This window comes from Phocoena sinus, chromosome 3 (assembly GCF_008692025.1).
Source record: "Phocoena sinus isolate mPhoSin1 chromosome 3, mPhoSin1.pri, whole genome shotgun sequence".
Classification (NCBI taxonomy): Eukaryota; Metazoa; Chordata; class Mammalia; order Artiodactyla; family Phocoenidae; genus Phocoena; species Phocoena sinus.
This window is the reverse complement of record NC_045765.1, coordinates 62,175,134-62,194,027: the sequence shown is the minus strand read 5'-3', so window position 1 is coordinate 62,194,027 and position 18,894 is coordinate 62,175,134. Positions and strand designations below refer to the sequence as shown.

Here is an 18,894-nt window from a genome sequence, read left to right as displayed (position 1 = left end):
TGAAGGATATCCTTTGACATATCACTGCAGCGGGGGATGATGAACCAGTACTTGTGGAAACAGGGACCGGATCACACCATGGTCAAGACCTGGCTGGACTTGAGGGGATCTGAAGGGGCAGAAGGACACATGCAAGACCGTACCTGGGACCCAGCCTGCTTGGTCCCCATAGAGAGTTAATTCAGCTGGAGTTCCCATCCCAGGATCCCCTCTTCAGGGATGTGTGTATTTGTTGATTGTCTGCTGTATGACTGACCCCTTCAGAATACTGAAAGAAAATGGCCTTCAGCAGTGGCTGAGACAGGGCCTTTTCGGATGCACAATAAGGAGTCTAAGGCTACAGGATGAGGCCTTCCTGACTCTGCCTCCTTGGGTGCTGGCATTTCTAAGCTGGCAAGCTTGTTTTATTCATCCTTACTTCCCTAGCCTGGAGTAGGCCATGAATGACAGTTAATAAATGTTTGTGTGTGAGCCAATGTGTAGAATATATGCTGTAGAGAGTAAGGCCTCATCAGGTCCCAGAGAGGCAGCCTACCAGACACCCTGCTTCTCTGGTCCATCTCCAGACACCCTGTTTCTCTGGTCCATCTCCAGACATCCCAGCCAGCTACAGCAGACTTCCTCAGGAGGTGCCCAGGGCTCTGGCCCAATGGCAGCCTGTCAGGTGTTAAAGATAACCCTCCTTTTTCTTCTCCGAGCTAAACATCACCAGTTTCCACAACCATTTGTCTTATAGATCCAGTATTCTGGTTATCCAGTCTGGAGAGGCAATAAGAGGATCCAGACATGGTCTGAACAGGCAGAACCATGGAGGCAGATGGCAAATTTGGGTTTGTGTGCTTTGACCGTCAGTGTATTCAAGCTGTGATGGTGACAGCTGCTGGCATGGCCTCTGACATGGTAGGAAGGTTCAGGGTCACTGCTGAGCGCCTTTCTTTCTTTCTTTGGTGTTCTCATGGGCTTTATGTAGACACTTTTTTGATGTAAAACCCCAAGCTGTAGTCCTTGTCACAGTGTTGTATTTCTCCTCAACTCTCCTGGAGACTCCCTGAGAGCTGGCTAGAAGTAAGCACTCCATAGGTATTAGCTCCTATTATTTACTTTATTGTTTTCTTTATTTGAATGAACAGTCATGAATTCAGTGTCATTTATTGAGCATATACTGTATGTCAGGCACTGCTAGGTGCTGGAATATAACAGTGAACAGAATAGGCTTGTCCCTGCCCCCAGAGCTCCCAGACACTCTGGGAAGACTTGTTGATTGAATGGTTGAACTCATTATGATCCACACCACCACCACCAGATATTCAGACATTCACTGGGTGCTCTCTGTGTGTTCAGCTCAGAATATATCCTCTCTGCCTTCCAGTGCTGGAATGTGGGAGTTGTTGAGAAAGATACCACTGTGGGAGTGAAAAAACACTGGACTTGAAATCTCTAGAGATCAAGTCCTAGCTCTGCCAGAAACCCACTGTGTGACCATGGGTGAGTTGGCTTGACCTCTCTGAGCCTCAGTTATCTTGACAGTGAAATGAGAATAACAATACATCCCTCAGAGGCAAAAGAGGATCAAATAAGGTCACTACACTGCACAACTCCAGGGGGGTGCCATTCAAATTTTAGTCTCTGCAGCTGCTGGTGGCCTAGGATTAAATGAGACCACTTTTGCTGTGCGACCTGAAGTTAACAGTCAATAAACGATAGCTATTGTTATGTACAAGTTAGAGGGAAGCAGGGTTCACTGCAGGCCAGCAGGCTGCATAGGATTTGGCCAGGCTTTGTTCTTCAAGGAAGGGCAGGGCTCTGAGAAGTACAGACTGTGATGCAGGCAAGTGCCAGGAGCTAGCGACTCCCAGGGCTGGTCTGGGAGAAATGAGGCTGGTGAGGGAGGTGGTGAGGAGAAGCTACTGGAAGCTGAGCATGGAGCAGGGATGGATGAGACTAAGACGAATACTTTAATTATTGAGCTGCAGAGAATCCTAGAGAGCATCTTGTCCAGCATCCAGTCTCACCGGGCCAGCAGAGGCCAGGGAGGGAAAGTAGTTGAGTCTCCGAGATCCTGCAGCAAGGGCCAGGGTCAGGACTCCTGCCTGTGCAGAACCCAGCTCAAATGACTCTTCTGGCCCAGTTTATGGTTCCACAAAAGGAAGTCCCTGGCATTTTTCACATATATATATATATATATATATATAATTTTTTCTAAATATAAAAGTACTTATAGGTCATTGTAGAGCATTTTTAAGTTATACAAATATAAAGAAGAAAATTTAATCACCTATAGTCCTACCAAAGCTACCACCATTAGTATTCTGATGCATTTCTTCCAGTAGGTATCCCACATATAAAATTATATATTATATATTCATTTGATTGGAATTGTATTGTGTATAGTTTCATGTTCCACCTTTTCCCTGTAAAATCGTGAGTATTTTATGAGAAGGAGGGACTGTTTTTTATGCAAAAGAAACTCTAGAAAAATTTTTTTCTTAGGGGAAAGAAAAGGTGCAAAGCCCCAGTCTGCGGGTGGTTGGGAGGACATCCTGCGGGCTGCAGGGTGGCTCTGTCTCACGTCCGGTCTGAGCTCTGAAGCAGTGGCTCAGAGAAAGACAAACCCTTCTCTCCTCTCCTGGCCAGGGTGCAGCCTCCTGCCTGTGGGCAAGGCAGAGTTGATGAGTCTGCACTTACCCTTCCTTCCCTGACACAGGATGTATGATCATCCACTCCATGCAGAAGTCTGTGGGGCTGTGATCGTTATTGCTCATTAATAACAACAGCATCTCAGTCTGTGTAGCACAGCATTTTCTCATGCACTATCTGACCCGAGACTCACACACACTGTGAGGCAGGTAAGACAAAAGCTGTTACACCTTTTCTGGATGAAGAAGCAGGCTCCAAGTGGTTTAGTGCCTTATTTGAGGCCACACAGCTAGTAAGTGGCAAAGCAGGGATTTTATGAAGATCTGGCTGACATCCACTTTAGTGATTTTTTTCCTCTAAACCTTTTTCTCTCTAGTCCTAGGTTTTCCTAAGCCAAACTGAATTCCCTTAGTGAGGCCAAAGACAGAGAGCTTTGAGCATTATGGGTGTGTGGAAAGGACACAGAATGCCACCCTGGGAGTCCTAAGGCAAGTCCTGCCGGCTCTGGCTGGATGTGCTGGGTAGCCTGACCTCAGGGCAGCTCTTCCTGGACAGCTCAGAGCCAGAACCTCTGGAGCTTTGGGGAATAGGTTCAAGGAGGCAGCTGTTTCCTGTAGGCACATCCAGCAGAGGCACTATTCTTCGGCATCCTTCTTGACCCACCCAAGTCACGGAGGCCCATTCCCTGCGCAGGGCTCCAGAGTCACAGTGTCTCCCAGGACAGAGTCGGCTCTTTCACAGAGCGACTGTGGGACTCTGTGAGACTGACTCTAACCAGGGGATTCTGAGCAGTTACATCCTTCAGGTGGTATCCCAGTATTGCTGCTATAACAAATTCTCATAAATTAAGAGGCTTAAAACAACACAAATTTATCATCTTACAGTTCTCTAGGTCAGAAGTCCAAAATGGGTCTTAACTGAATTAAACTCAAGGTGTCAGCAGGCTGCGTTCCCTTCTGGGGACTCAGTAGAGAATCTGCTTCTTCGCCCATGCTAGCTTTTAGAGACCACCTGCATTCCTTGCCTTGTAGCCCTTTCCTCCATCTTCAAAGCCAGCAATGGCTGGTCAAGTCTTTCACATAATGCTGCCTCCCTGATTCTGACTCTTCTGTCTCCTTCTTCATTTAAGGACCCTTGCGATTACATTGGACCCATCCAGATAATCCAGAATAATCTCTTGATTTTAAAGTGAGCTAATTAGCAACCTCATTCGCCATTGCCATGTCACAGATTCCATGCATTAGGATGTGGACATCTTTATGCCACCATGGACCATTATTCTGCCTACTCCTCTGGGTTCTCCAAGGGCTCCATTCTCAGGCATAGAAAGCAGGCCGGGCCAGACCACAGTCAGGATGTGCCCACCCTTATTAGGAGAGGTCCTTTATGCCTAGGTCCCCTCCCACCTGTTCTGCTCCTCACTCAGCTCAACCTGTCCTGGATTCCTCTTTTCCCATGCTCTGCGCCCAGTCTTGGGTGGAGATGGGCTAGGCAGGAAGCGCCAGCACGTGTGGACATGGAGGAGGGGGGATGCAAGGCTGGATGCAGCAGGGCTCTGGGAAGCCCTGGGGGCTGAGCACCTCCCACCCAAAGACCGTAGGGCTTCCAAGGACTGGGGCCTCTGAGAACTAAGGCACTGAATTCTAAGGGAAGCTCCAGGCCTGGAGGGGCAGGCAGCCAGATACTGAAGCCCCTCCACCTCAGCATCCCTGGCTGCCCTTGACAGCCAGAGGTCACCTGGCCCCTTTCCTCAGTATGACTGCCTGTCTGCCTTTACTCATTCCCTTTCCCCACTCCTTTCCTGGGCCTCAGGCTGGAACTTTGTGGGAGCCTGTGGAAGCACTGGGCCCTGCAGAGCCTCTGTCCCTGAGCTGCCTGCTGAGGTCCCCAGGGATATAAGACCCAGTAGGAGGGCCAGTGGGCAGTGCAGAGAAGGAGGGGCTGGACAAGGCCTTTGGTCCTCCAAGTAGGGGACCAACTCACCCCAGTTTGCCCAGGACTCTCTCAGTTCTAGCAATGAAAATTCCCACATCCCAGGAAACTCATCTGTCCTGAGCAAACTGGGACAGTTGGTATCCTGCCTCCAAGGCCCTTTGCCCCTCCTAATCTACTATAGATTACCTTGTCAGCCTGGATGGCTAGCCCTTTGGACTCTTGGATGCCAACCTCTGCACGGTATCTGGGAGCAGAGAGATCTGGGGGCTGGGGAAGGGCCCCAAGCGAGTGCCGGGGAAGTATAGGTCTCTGCTTGCAGTGTTCCTGGACCCATGCCTGTATCTGCATGGGACAGAGCTCCTAAATATATGCACAGGGGGGTGAAGAATTGTGTTTGTACCCGATTTCTAAACATTTAATAGCATGATTACTTTTGGGTGGTGTATTGCAGGTGGCTTTAATTAATGTTTCTATTTACTCATCTGTATTTCTTACTCTGTACAATTAAACCATGTTCCTTTTACTTGTGTACATTTTTAATAAAAGAAAGTAATTAATGACTCAGACTTCCATCTCCAGCAGTCCTGCTGAGGGACACAGATGGGTTGTGCTGCATGTCGTGGGACACAGTGGCTCTTGTTCTGGGCTGGTTGGTCATGGCCCATTCTGCCCAAGGCTCTACTGCAGGGTCAGAGCTAGTTACCACTCTGTGCCTTCCCTGTCTCTCAGCCTTCTCCCTGCACCCCAGAGTCCAGCCTGGATTGTCCGCCAAAGGAGGACTCAGAAAAGCCAGGTGGACAGTGGGTAGAGAAGGTGAGCAGATGCTAACTGCAGGGCTTTGCTGACCCAGCATTTTGCAAGAGATGTTCTCAAGTGCCAATCCTGCCTGAGCAGGATCTCCTTCTCTGAGAATGTGGAGGAGATGAGCTGCTTGCCTCTGAGGAGCTTCCAGTCTGGTTGGAGAGGTTGGGCATGTGGGGAGTAGCAGACAGGAAGGGGACAGGCACTGGCTGGTGAGGTTTTGCCTGTGTGAGCAGTCAGATACGGGAGGGCCCCAGGACTGCATTGCATGTGTCTCAGTCTGGCCAGAGACCGAAACTGGGGTCCTCCCGAGTGTCCTGAGGCAGGCCCCCAAAGTGGGGGCAGATGGTCTCCTAGGAGGAGAACTCTGGCTGCTTGCCAGTGCACGACAGAAGGGTGGTGATGAACTGTTCTCAGACGCTGTTCTGAGTCTTAGAAGTCTGGACACCCTTCAGGCCCTTCTCTGCCACACCCCACCCCACACACCTGGGAGCTCAGCCCTCACCCTGGCAAGCCCAGAAGGAGCACCGGAAGGGGAGCCCTGAGTCCCCAGCAGAGGCAACCACCCTTCACCTCCCACAGGCAAGGGCAGCAGCCCTCACCCCAGTTCACCATCGTGGTCATATGGGCAACGTGAAAGGACTTGACTTTTTCTCAGTTTTAAGGAAAGTAATTGCTATTCTGCCCTAATGACTCCCTCCCTCCCTGTTCACCCCAGATCCCTAAACACCAGCTCCACACAACCGAACAACTTGCTCGTTCCATGAAGTCAGCTTTCTCAGAGAAACCTGGCACACGATTCCCCCTACCCCCACCCCAGGGCTTATGTGGCCTGGGCTGCTTACTTTGCTCCTGAACTATGATCCCTAGCGTACCCCTTCACCTGTCTGAGCAAAGGTGTGGCTGAATATTTTTAACTGCTGTGGAAGAACTCACTGCACCTGCCCTAATCCCGGCAGATTCAGGATGGGCAGCGTGAGGGAGAAGTTGATAGTAGAGCCAGACACCCCGTATCCACCTGGATGGTAAGGAAAAAGGGATGGCAGAGACGTAGAAGGACCCAGGCCAATCCAAGGCATATGGCCGGGAATGAAAGTGAGAGCCACCCTTGCTTCCTCTCAGCAGAGTCTGGAGGGTGGGGGAGGCCTTCCCTGAAGGAAACCTGCCAGTGAGTCTGAGAGCCCACCTGATGTAAGGCAGCAACCAGCCAGCTGCCAGGGGCGCTGGGTTTTCTCAGGGACCAGGAAGCCAGGATTAGACTCAAAACAGGCAGAGGGTGGCTCCAGCCTTGTGGCTGTGAGTTAGCATGCACCCCTGATGGGCTTGGCTCATACAGTTACCCAGAGTCCAGATCTCTGAGAATCCCAGGACTCAACAAAGGGTCTGATTTAAAGCAGAACGAGAGAGACCCCGTTGCCTTGCTCAGACAGAAACGCAGCTGAAAAAGTCCTTTTTGATCCCTAGAGCTGAGATAAAGCCTAACAGGCCAGAGTCCCCTGGAGCCGGGAGCTGGTTCACAAACGGACATGTGTGGCTGAGGTGCCCCCTACATTGAAGCCAAGTTACCGGCCTGTCTGTGTTCCGCCCCCTGGGGGCCCCACCCAGCGAACTGCAGGTGGCCTCTAGGGCATTTGCATTGCCTCCCTTTAGGATCAAGTCAAAACTCACCTCACCGGGGCCCTGGGGCCTGTAGCCGCCCGAGCCATGTTGCCTGGGGTGAGGGCAGGGAGCTGAAGGGAGGGGTCCCACACAGTGTCCAGAGCAGCTGCAGCTTTTGCTACCTTCCCTCTGTGTCCCCAAATGCTTTTTCGGCATGAGGTGCTAGCTGCCCCAGGCAAGCTCTTCCAGACTTCTTCCCCAGGCCTCAGTTTCCTCCTCTGTGGGCAACCTGACATCTTGGAAACAGCCTGGGTTCCGGGCACAGATGTGGGTTGGAATCCAGGCCCCATACTGATTAACTGAATCATCCTGGACAAGCACCTTGTGCTGGTTGAGCTTTGGTTTCCGTGTCTGTGAACAGGGGCTGTGGTGGGGTGCCAGTGCCATGGTGCCTACAGGGTGCTTGGCACAGTGCCTGATGCAAAGTGAGCACTCAAGGCTGTGTTGTCTTTATCCAGCTGGACTGTGAGGTCCTTTTCAGTTCTGCTCCTTTCTGAGCTCGTGAAGCTGGATGAGGGATGGTGTGGTGGGTGAATGTCTGTCTCTCCCCTTGTACTCAGCCCCCATGTCCTTGCCTCATTGCCTCCAGTATCTCCCCAATTGAAATTAAACCCAACACAGACTCCATACGCCTGCCTCACCATTGAGCCTGCAGAAGTGGGGGGTTCTTCTACAACTCCCCACCCCTAGGAAGTCAGCAGAAATGGGTCTCTTGGGAGCTGCCTGGAGCTAGGAAAACCATGTAGCCAACCAGCTATGCCCTTGTGCTGCCTTAGACTTGGACTCACAAGTGAGCCCTGGCTGACAAAGACAAGTCTTATTCTGCCCAGTACTTTGACTCCTGGAAAAGGAAGTACATGAGCTCCTCATTCACCCTCCAAGCCTCTGCCCCCGTGACTGCTGGCACAAGTGGGGAAAGGTTAGTGCAGAGTTCTGATGAATTTCAAACATTCTCATGATGGGGGGGTTAGCTGTGCCCAGATTAAGAAAGGGCATTACGTCTGACAGACAAAAGCTTCCTGGGTGCTCCAACAGGGCTGCTGAGGAATCCTGTACAAGGATTTTTGGATGTGTGCAAATCATGTGAAAGAAGACCTAATGGTCCCAGAGAATGACAGCCTGGGTATGACCCGGCCCCACCAGCCTGGGGAAGTCACTTGCAGAGGAAAGGACTTCACCTCCAACCAGGCCCAAGACTTCAGTTCTGTCTTTGGCAGTCCCCACCCAAGACTTGCAGAGAGATCTGAGGATGCGCTTATCTTGCACACAGTGCGCTGAGAGATGCTGAATACTGATATATCAAGAAGGGATGGTTTGCATGTCTTCCCTAAAGGTCTTCTGCCACCATGAGCCTTTGTATGGGAAGCTAGCATATTAGCCTCTAGCTTCCTTCCTATTGCCAAGTAAGCTGAATGAGTAACAGCCCAATTAAAGTGACACCTTTGGAGTAAGGCAAGGGAACTCCTATTACTAACCAGAAATGCCCTTGAACATCTATAGACTTGGCAGGGCAGGAGTTCTAGCTGGTGTGCCTGAGCCCCACGTTGCCGGTTTACCCCATTGTAAAGTGGTCCTTCATGACAATGATGTTATCACAACCCCAGCGAAACAGGTCTTTCGATGAACTCCTGGTCCCTCAGCCAAGAGCTTCTACCATTAGCACTTAAACTGAAATTCTTGGGAGTGAGCCACAAAAGCATTGGCAGATTCTTCGAATGAGTTTATTATGCCCAAATCTGACACAGATTATACTGATGTTGCTCCATTTCAGGCACTGTTTGGCTAATGAGTTAGTATCAGCTGCCATCCTTAGGTGAGCATTTGGACTTTACCGTTACTCTTGTCAGGCATGGGCTGAGGTCCATGGTGGGGTGTGGTGAGACAGCTCACCATCCTGGAAAATCTGGCTCCATCCCACACTACTCCTTCATGTCTGGTCCTTAGGATTCAGCTCCCTTGTGATGGGGAGGGGTAGGTTTTGGGGGTCCCTCCCTGGACATTCCAAGGAGTTGGTTCCAATTGTTTTGGATGCCTAGGGTAAGAAGAGTTAGAGACCAGGACTCCATCTTGGCTCTAGAGATTAGGACCTCACTGATGGAATTCCTCTCCCATTTTGGTAACTTACAAGTGATGAACTTTGCATATTAGAACTTGAGAGATTTCCACACCTGCCTGGGACTTCAACATATCCACTGCCTACTCTGTCAGGGAATACGTCAAAGGACGAGAGAAGTCAGAAGCAGTCCCCGCTGTTTGCTCTGGGCTGCATCCCTTCCTCCCCACCCCTCCTGGGTCTACTCTACCTGGCTTCACACCACTCCCAACCATCCTTAGCTGAAAAAGCCATGCACTAGAAGACCTTGCCAAGCCCCCAGTTAGAAGCCATAGGAGGCTAGCCTCCCCAGCCTATTTTCCTCAGTAAGGGCGGGGCCCTGCAAGAGCTGGGAATAGTCATCTTATCCCCTCCCCTTTGGCCCTCAGATGATGCTAACTCTTGAAAAATCCAGGTGGATCTTCTGATGGACAGTGCTTGAGACTGGTCTATCCAGGTATCCACAAACAGAATGTCTACCCAGCAGGAGGGCCACCTGCCATTCAGGGAACAATACTTCCCAAGCTTTGCAGAGAAAGTCTGACTGAACTTTGCCCATTTCCCACTTTTTTCATTATTTTCTCACTCAGCCTTCTCTCTCCCACACTCCTTCCAGATGGCTAGGCCCTACAAGGGGGTTTCTGGGACCAAGAATATGGAAGATGTGTCCACACGGCTTGGTTTCCCTGAGTGACCCCTTCACTGCCATGGCCTCATTCCCTAGACGATGCTAGTGATGCCTGCTAGCTCCCCTTGGCCAGCCTGCCTACTGCTTTGGGTGCTGTTTAGCCCCAGGGCCAGACTGTGGAGGGAAATGAGAAAAGCCTACTTCCAGATCTCTGCCTCTCAGACACTGTGACTTGGTTCTTATCTGAGACCCTTCATTGCCAATATATCAGTGATTCCCAACTGTGGTTTTCAGAAACACTGTTCTGATCAAAGATATCCCTTCACAGAGATGCTGTGAATCTCTATTAGCCCAGCCAGAACCCTGAAAAGATGTGGAAGAAGGAAGCCTGCTTCATGTAAGGTCAGCCACAGTTTTCCTAACAAACACATTTGTGCATGGAGCTGTTTCACAGCACACTGCAGGCTGGTATTCAGCACCAGTTATTATTGGCTGTCAAAATAGTAAAATACTTTTGAACAGTCAGGTAAATTAGCCTCAAGCCCCTGTCCCCAGTGTCCTCCAACCACCCCAGGCCCTCCCCCTCAAATCTGCTCCCAATCCAATATCGACGTGTACCGTCCAATATGGTAGCCACTGGCCACATATGGCTTTTAAAATTTTAATAAATAAAATTCCAGGGACTTCCCTGGTGGTCCAGTGGTTAGAACTCCACACTCCCACTGCAGGGGGGCACAGGTTCCATTCCTGATCAGGAGACTTAAGATCCCGCATACCTCGTGGCGCAGACAAAAAAAAAAAAAAAAAAAAATTAAAAAATCCAGTTCCTCCATTGCACTGGCCACATTTCAAGTGTTCGGTTAGCACATGTAGGTATGCTGCTGCCTACTGCAGTGAACACTGCAGAGAGAGAACATTCCTGTCACTGCAGCAAATGGACAGCAAGTACTGCTTGGCGGCACAGTAGGTCGCGGGAACCTTTTGGGGGCTGGTGTCTGTTCTGATTGCCAGTGATCATGCTGTGCCAACTGTTAACTTTTTGGAGTAGCACCTGAGTACACCTGCATTTGAATTTAGCAGGACATTTGAGTCTACGGCACATTCCTCAGAAGAACTCAAAACCTAACACTCCCCAGGCCCCAGGAGCCCAAGTTCAACTCATAGCTCTGGCTATAAAGCCATGGGCAAGTGACTCTATTTACATGAGCATATGCCTGTGCCATGACTGTCCCTTCTCCTGCCACCTTCTCCATGAACATAATTGAAAGGATTTCACAATAGGTGCACATCACCGCTCACCCCAAAGGCAAGCTCAGGCAGGATGCCAACAATGAGTCCATCAGAATGTGTCTACAAAAAGTAAAATCATCTATAATTTATGTCTAAGTAAAAGGCCACACCACTTATAAACAATTAACATTTTATAAAAAGACAAATGTACATATTTACACACATGTACATGTGTGGTCACACATGACTTAGTGGTCAATGATGTTTCCAATTTTAAAAGTCACACTCACACTTGCCTCCCTGGGCCTGCTGGGGGCTGCTGGGGCCTGCCTGAGGGGGCAGGTGGGTGCAGAGCAAGGCACAGTATAAATAAACGCAAAGGCCAAGAGCTTGGGGGAAGCGTTAGTGTACACCTCTGATCAGAAATGTGGCAAGGTCCACAAGAAAAAGTGCCAGGTTTTTTCACAATCCCCCCAGCCTAAGCAGGGAGCAGGGCAGAGCTCCTCTGAGGCAGAGGGGGCACTGTCCCCACAGGACCCCATTCTTCCTTCACATTTCACTGGCTTTGGAACAGTCCCCAGGGCTCAGCTAGGAAGGGAGGTGGTTCTTTGGGAACAGGATTCACTTAGTGCAATTGTCTCTTAGTGCAGAGCCAGCCCTGGAGTTGGTGCTGTGCTTTCTGAGGTCACTGGTCTGTTCCCTTGGGCCAGCTCAGTGACAGCAAGACCCTCTCCAGGCAGCTGGGCTCAGAAGGAAAAGCTGGAGGCTGACTCCTGTCTGAGACCTCCACCTGACACACCAGTCTCAGAATGCCATCTTCCCAGGAGGCAGGGCCAGCTTTACCCCACAAGATAAGCCCAGACCCTGGCCTGCTGGACCCCCAGAGGCCACTGTCCCAAGGAGGAAAGCCCCATCCCTGGTCAGCAGTGGGGTTACACTTTATCGTATCAAGGGGCCACACAGGATTCCTGCTTCTCTGCACCACAGCCGCCATGATGCCAGGTCCTGCTTGCCTAGAGAAGTAAAAGGGGGCCAGGGGCCCACCTATGGTGCACAAGGAATGGCCTGGATGGAGGGCAGCCTGACTGGGGGCAGCAGGCTGTCCAGCCAGCTGGTGTCCATGTTCTTCAGATCTGAAGATATCAGCCCAATATACCCTAGAAGATGTGAAGAAGGTTGTGTGAGGATTGGGGGTGGGGAAGCAGGTGTGTTCTCCCCCCCACCCTCCAGCCCTATCCGTGAAGGCCACAGATACAGCAGCCTCTGCTGTCCGCCCCATGGCAACCTCAATCTTAGGCAAACCTGAGGGCCTGGAAGGAGCAGCCAATTTGCAAGCTGTCTGTACCCAGATGAATTTAACAAGGATGCTTTACCCCTGCTGCTCTCTGGCCCTGCCCCTAAGCCTTCCCCACCCGCTACTTGGTTTTCCCTTCTTCGAGAAACCATATGGATCCAGGGTCTTCTTACCCCCAGGGCTGTCAACTTCTGGCTCCTCTTTGCAGCTGAAGTCTCCATAGACAGAGGTGGGCTGGGCCCCAGGTTCATTGAGCAGGTACCCCTTCCCATCCACGCTTGTCTGCTGCCACCCTGACTGCTCCAAGAGCTGGGGACAGATAAATAAGAAGCCATCGGCTCACTTCCAGTACAGACTCACCCTCTGGTCCTGCCTTCAATGAGCCAGCACTTGCCAGCCAGGATCACATCCTTGGCCCTTTTCACATTCTCAAATGGATATAGACGTGGAGTGCAGTTAGGATAGGGGCCTGGGAGGTGAGGGTCTGCCCTGGGCTGACACTCCCACATCTACCTTCTGGCATAGAATCTCCAAGACTTCCCTCTCAACTGGGTAAGGACATACCAACCGGGAGTGTGGCTTAAAGCAATGGTTCACATATTAAGTCAAGAAAAGATGCCTAGAAATTTCAGGTAGAGATAAGGAACTATGCCCATGTCTCCATTTTCTGTGCTGATGGAACAGAGCCTGGGTACAGCTACTTCAAAAACTTTTTAACATTTATTTTAAAAACTGAAGCAGAAAAAAACCTGGAGAATAATTTGCTTAAAAAAAGAAAAGCCATCATATTACAGATCCCAAAGGCTGATTACTGAAACCTGATGTGCATTTCCCAAACTAACAGGACTGGGGCATGTTAGGGCGGAGGACACGGGCCAGGGACCCGGCACTGATGGTGGCTGACTCAGAGCTATCTGAGGCCCTAGGACAGCATGTCAGAAACCCAGCCTCCCTCCTGCCCCCACTTACACAGTGTCTTTCCCACCAGCCAAAGAGGTCAGTGGTCCCCAGCCACATGGATGTGACACTTGTAGGACCGTGCAAGCAGACAGGTCACAGCAGCAACTGCCTACCCTCCAACTTGGAAGCTCTCACTGGTTCTCTCCCCTCACTGAGAAGTAGCCACCTCAAAAGAGCACTGAAGAAGGAAGGAAGGGGCTTTACCTTCATGATGTCCTCAGTTAATTTCCCTTCCTCATCCTCATCTGTTGCAGCTGTGGATGGGGAACAGCAGAGAGGTTGGCTGAGGTCAGTCAGCCAGGCTCACCCTGCAGTGCCAGCCACACCAAGTCCCCCTACCCCTTCACACATGCGCACACACACGCTGGCCTCCCAGTGGATATCTGCCTTCCATGAAGATTCCAGAACAGAACACTGTCCTTGTGACTCAGCCTCTTGAACCCTGAAGCCACACCTCTTCCCACCTCTTCCCTCTTCTCTCCAGCCCACCAGTCAGCTCAGTGCCGGGTGGAGTTCTGACCATCTTTACTCCCTCAGGAAACCCCTCCTTGGATCCCAACAGTCAGGCAGGCAGGCCAGGCCCCGGAGGCACGAACCTTCAGAGGTGGAGGGCATGGGCGACACCTGAAAGTTGTACAGGTCACTGGTGCTGTCTGGCACAATTTCCACTGGAATGCGCCAGTCGGGGAGGGTGCTACTGACGGCACACGGTGACAGTGCTTCAGGACAACAGAAACTGAGGGTCAGAGCTGTGTGCTTTCTTAGTTTGCCAGGACACCCAGCACCCCCCCCCCCCAAACGCACAGCCTGCTCCAACAGGTCACCATCTACAAGCATGGTGCCCCCTAGACCCAAGAGAAAGAGCCATCCCACCAACCTATGTGGTCCCCTGCCAGACCCGGCCCACCTTACCTGGAGTAAGGGCCCGTTCAACGTCCAAGTCCTGCCCCATGTAGCCCTGAGTTGTGTAGCTGCTGTGGTCATCAGGCAGGGTGGAGCTGCTGAGTCCATCAGAGAAGGTATCGGGGCTGGATTCCCCACATGACTGTAGAAGGAGAAAGAAGCTTAGGCCCAGGCTTGCTGGGGCACTCCTTCTACTGCCCACCCTTGACTCTCAGGTGACCAAAGGCTAGCTGCTTAGGATCATACTCACCTTTTTCTTGGCCTTGCTCTTAGCATCTCGGCTGGACTTGGACTTTCTCTCTGTGGGGCAGATAGGCTGTCAACCTTGGTACAGGCAGGCATGCCAGCCCCAGCTGACTTCCTTCCTCCTTCCCTCTCTCCCTGAGGGCTTTCCTAGGACCCAGAGCCCTTGGATACCTTTCCTCTGGTTCTTGGTGAGGGGTGGGAGCATCCGGTACACCCGCACAGCTGAACTGCCCTTGTTCCTGCTCTGGTCCTTCACCTCCTCGATATCTGGCAGGGAGTTCATGGCACAGCGAAAGTTGGCCTTCCATGTCTTGGGATCCGGCTCCTTTTCCCCTACTTTGTATCGGCCTAGTGGGCAGGAAAGTGAAGAGTATCATCAGGACTATAGGTGGGGATCCTCAGCTGTGCCCTGGCTTGGGAGGAGAAAGACAAGAGTACCCCTGAGCTCTCATGCTGTCAGAGATCCACAATGGTCAAACCAGCAGGTATTCCTGGGTGACACTTGTGCAGGCCCTGGGCTTCTCAAATGCCCAGACTTGGCTCAAATACATCCAGCAAGCCTCAGCAAAGGGCCTAGCCAGAAGCACTAGAGAGCCCAAGCCCCAAAGTGCTATCTTTGTCACAGATCATGCCCAGTCTCCCTTTGGCTGTCAGCAGCCAGACGGCAGGGACTGGGGCTTACCTGATAGTTCCAAACATGGGAATGGACACAGAGTAGGCATCAAAGAATATTTACTGATAGGTGGGCTGACTGGTCCGAGATGGGCCAAGAGCCCCATCCCTGAAGGATAAAAAAGAGGCTGCCAACCAGAGGAGCCTTGGACCCAGGACTATTGGTCAACATCAAGAAAAAGGAAGGCCTGGATCTCTTTCAGTGTCCGTGCTCACAACTGCTTTTGCCAGGGAGAACTTTAATCTAGCCACAAACTCCATGAAGAAGCCACACTTTCTAAGATTTTGGCTTCATAAATTCCTTTGTGAACGTGCTGAAATGATGAACCCTCTCCCCAAAAACACAGGTCTGCTCCCTGCCCACCCCCGAATTCTGTACAACATCTCAGGGAGCTCAGAGACCCCAGTGAAGAGCCTCTGTGTTAAGAGAAGTGCCTCCCCTTATCTCCTCCCTGCCCCTCTTAAAGCTGGAGTCCAGGGCACACACCTGTGTGAATGGCCCAGCTCCGAAACAGACAGGCATCCTTATTGATGTCCCAGCCATGCTTGGCAGCGTGCTTCCATGGGATCTGGAAGATCATCTTCTCCTATACAGCACACAAGCACACATACATGTAAGACAGTGTCAGCTCAGAGACCACAGGCTTTTGGCCTGAATCTGCCCAGCCCCCCAGATCTGGGAAAAGGCTGACTTCCCCTTTTCACCCTGACATCTGGCTTGGGTTGACCCATCCTGAGAATGGATTAAACAGGCTACTCCATCACTAGATCTTTCAGAAGGGGCTCTGGGTTCTGGTGAGCTAGGGCATCATCAGCTCAGCAAAGACCTCCTTCTGCCTATTACAGATGTGCTAGGACCCATACAGAGTACCCTGGGATGCTTCTCTCAGACTTGTCAGCACCAACATGGAAGTGAGAAGTCAGTTCATTAGATGGGGCTGCTCAGGACAACTGCGACCACTGGCTCCTACACAGGGGGTCCTGGCCATATACCTGTGGGAGCCCAGGGCCAGACTTGGATGATGACTACCTGTGTGACCCTGGCATTGTCACTATACCTCTTTGTCCCTCACTGTTTTCTCTTCCGTGAAATGAAAAAAACACAGTAACAAATATAAAAGCTAAGGTCTCACTGTTATCATTACTGGTGGTTAACAGTATGGATTTTTGAGTCAGACTGCTCAGGTTCACATCTTGACTTTATCCCTTTTTGTGTGATCTCATCATCTACTTCTCAGTGCCTCAGTTTCCTTATCTGAAAATGGAGATATTAATAGAATCTACCTCACAGGGCTATGCTGAGGATTAAATGACACAATGTAAGTAACATAACGTGCCATGCTCACTCATAGTAAGTGTACAGTAAGCATTAGTTGTTATTATAAATACTATTATTACTGCTAAGTCTGCAGGGTCTATGTTGTCCTTTGTGCACCACCAGCAAGAGGCCTCTTGGGTCTGGACAACTGGTGCAAGGTTAATTCTTGGGTCACCTGCTGAGCCAGTCACCTTCCTACCAGCAGTGCCCACTTTTCTGTCTCCTATCTGCCTGACTGGAGCCCTCTAGAATGTTGTGTGTGCTTGTAGAGGTCTCCCTCAGGAGAGACCAGAACTTTGGCCCTGCAGATGCTGGGAGAATCCTGCTGCTGGAAAACTGTCAGTGCCTTCAGGTGGATGCCCAGGGAGGCAGGCAGAAGTCAGCCAGTGGGGCCCTGGCTGGGTCTTGTACACTCCCTGCAGGATCCACTAGGAAATACATCTGCCTGCTCCCTATCACTTCCCTTTTTGAGCTGCACCTGAAGCTTTGGTCCCCTAAAGAACATGGGTTAAAATAGTGGCAGAAAAACCCAAAGAGTAACACTCACTTTATTAATCCAGATCAGCCCTGGGATTTGGTTGGAATTAATCTGCATCTCTAGCCAGGGTCTCATGCGCATCCGAGTGATGGGCATGTTGGCTGTAAAGAGAAGACAGAAGGCTCCTGTTTGGAGTCTGTTGAGCAGCCCCTAGGCACTACCCTGCCCCACCCCAGGTCATTCAATTACCCTCCCCTACCCTCGTCCAGATACCAAGTACTACAATCATGGGGAAGGGGGCTTTCTCTGGAATAAAACCGCCCTCCAAATCTTTTCAGCATCTTGAGCAAAATGCTTCTTCCCTCACCCCCTCCTAGGCAGTCTTGGGAGGAGACAGGCATGCATGTGTGTTTCAAGATTTATGTTCAGGAAAAGAGACAAAACACAGAGATATCTAAATACCAGAACTTTTCTCCCAAAATTCAAATCCTTTGGGAAGCAAGGGGCTTCTTTTCTTGATGCCAAGAGATTTTCCTGCTTGAGTTGTTGCCACTAGATGTGCACCTTCCCTAATGGACAAGCAGTCACCCTACATCCTGGACACCACCACCCCCCCCCCGCCCAAATCTATTCTACGCCTCCCTGACAGTCACAGTGTAGAGGCCCGGACGCCAACCCTTCCGGCCTGGTTCCCCTCCTCGGGCGAAGTGGCCCAAGGAACACCTGTGGCGCCTCTTCCCGCGGTCCCGGGAGGTCCTCCAACCATCCAGGGCAGCAAGCCCCAGGCCCCGCCACCTGCATAGACAGCCTGAAACCTGGGGCCTGGGCGCGAGCTGGGACCGCCGAAAGCCGGCGCCGGGAGCAAAGGGCGCCCACGCGCCGACATACACTCGAGTCCCACGCACTGCTCGTGGATGCGCGCAACCAACACACAGGGCCACCCAGAGGCCGCCAGCGGCTTCGCGCACACAGAGCTGCGGCAGCGGCCGGGGTCGGGCAACCTCGGCCGGGTGGGCGGTCCACGCCGCGGCCCGCCCTCCCCGCGCAGCTGCTTGCCGCTCCTTCAGCGCCTTCCCGAGTCCGCGCGGGGGCCCAGGCCACGCCGCGAGCCCGCCACTCTCCCGGCTGGGGTTTTCGTCCCCCACTTCCTGATGCCCCACACGCTTTTGTTCGACGCCACCGGTGCCCCTTGCGTCGAAGGCGGGCTCACCTCGGCTTCAAGCGCTTTTCAGCGGCGGCGCCCGAGGGTCCCGGCGCGGCGAGGGCTGCTAAGCGGGCGCGGGGAGCGCGATTCTTGGTGGGAGCGGGAAGAAGGCAGAGGATGCCTGGGTCGCGGAGCCGCTGGGCACGGCTGGCCTCGGCTTGGCTCGGCTCCCGCTGGCCTCTGCTCCGCCCGGCTAGGGCGCACGTCCTGCCTCGACGAAGGAGTGGCGCGCTCTGCCGGGGTAGCGGCGCCGGCGAGAAATCTAAACACTTAGCGGGATTCCCCCAGCCCAGGCCGGGCCCCGCCTCCTAAAGAGCCGCGAGGGCGCCCATTGGCCAGCGCCGCCTCATCATTTCGGGGAAATCAGGCTGTTGTAGCGCTAGCGGCGAAGGGGAAGTACAGGGCGGCTGCCCCTCCCCACCCCCTCCGGCCTGGCGCCGCCGCCCCGGGGCGAACGCGGGCCCGCCCCGCCGGCTCCCACTCCACCCCCATACCAGCTCGACCAGGAGAAAGCTGTCCTGGAAAGTCAAACGCCCCTGGCCCATAGTTACTCACCTCACTCCGCACTCCCCCAGCCTGCTAGCTCCTCTGTCCATCTCCTTGCCTTCCTTTCCTGGGGATGGGGACACCTATCTCCCCAGCCCCGGTGAGGGGGTCACCCGGGCACCTGCGCTTTCTTCAGAGTGGACGCCAGGACTGAATCCCCGGAAAACCAACCTGCTTCCTCAAGCCCGTTAATGGGGTGTCTAGAATGGAGGGTTGGGCTTCCCTGGTGGCGCAGTGGTTGAGAGTCCGCCTGCCGATGCCGGGGACACGGGTTCGTGCCCCGGTGCGGGA

General features: G+C 52.4%; 1 protein-coding gene across 1 annotated transcript; it reads right to left on the bottom strand.

Moving 5' to 3' along the window:
• Positions 1-9,491: 9,491 nt before the first annotated feature.
• On the bottom strand, positions 9,492-18,433 carry IRF1 (interferon regulatory factor 1). The gene is made up of 10 exons (XM_032629142.1): positions 18,064-18,433; positions 16,923-17,014; positions 15,545-15,644; positions 14,557-14,733; positions 14,390-14,439; positions 14,149-14,281; positions 13,833-13,955; positions 13,441-13,490; positions 12,450-12,585; positions 9,492-12,139 (listed from the first exon to the last, which is right to left on the bottom strand). Exons 2-10 carry the CDS (start codon positions 17,007-17,009, stop codon positions 12,027-12,029), a joined length of 969 nt encoding a protein of 322 aa, XP_032485033.1. The 5' UTR covers positions 17,010-17,014; positions 18,064-18,433; the 3' UTR covers positions 9,492-12,026.
• Positions 18,434-18,894: the final 461 nt, after the last annotated feature.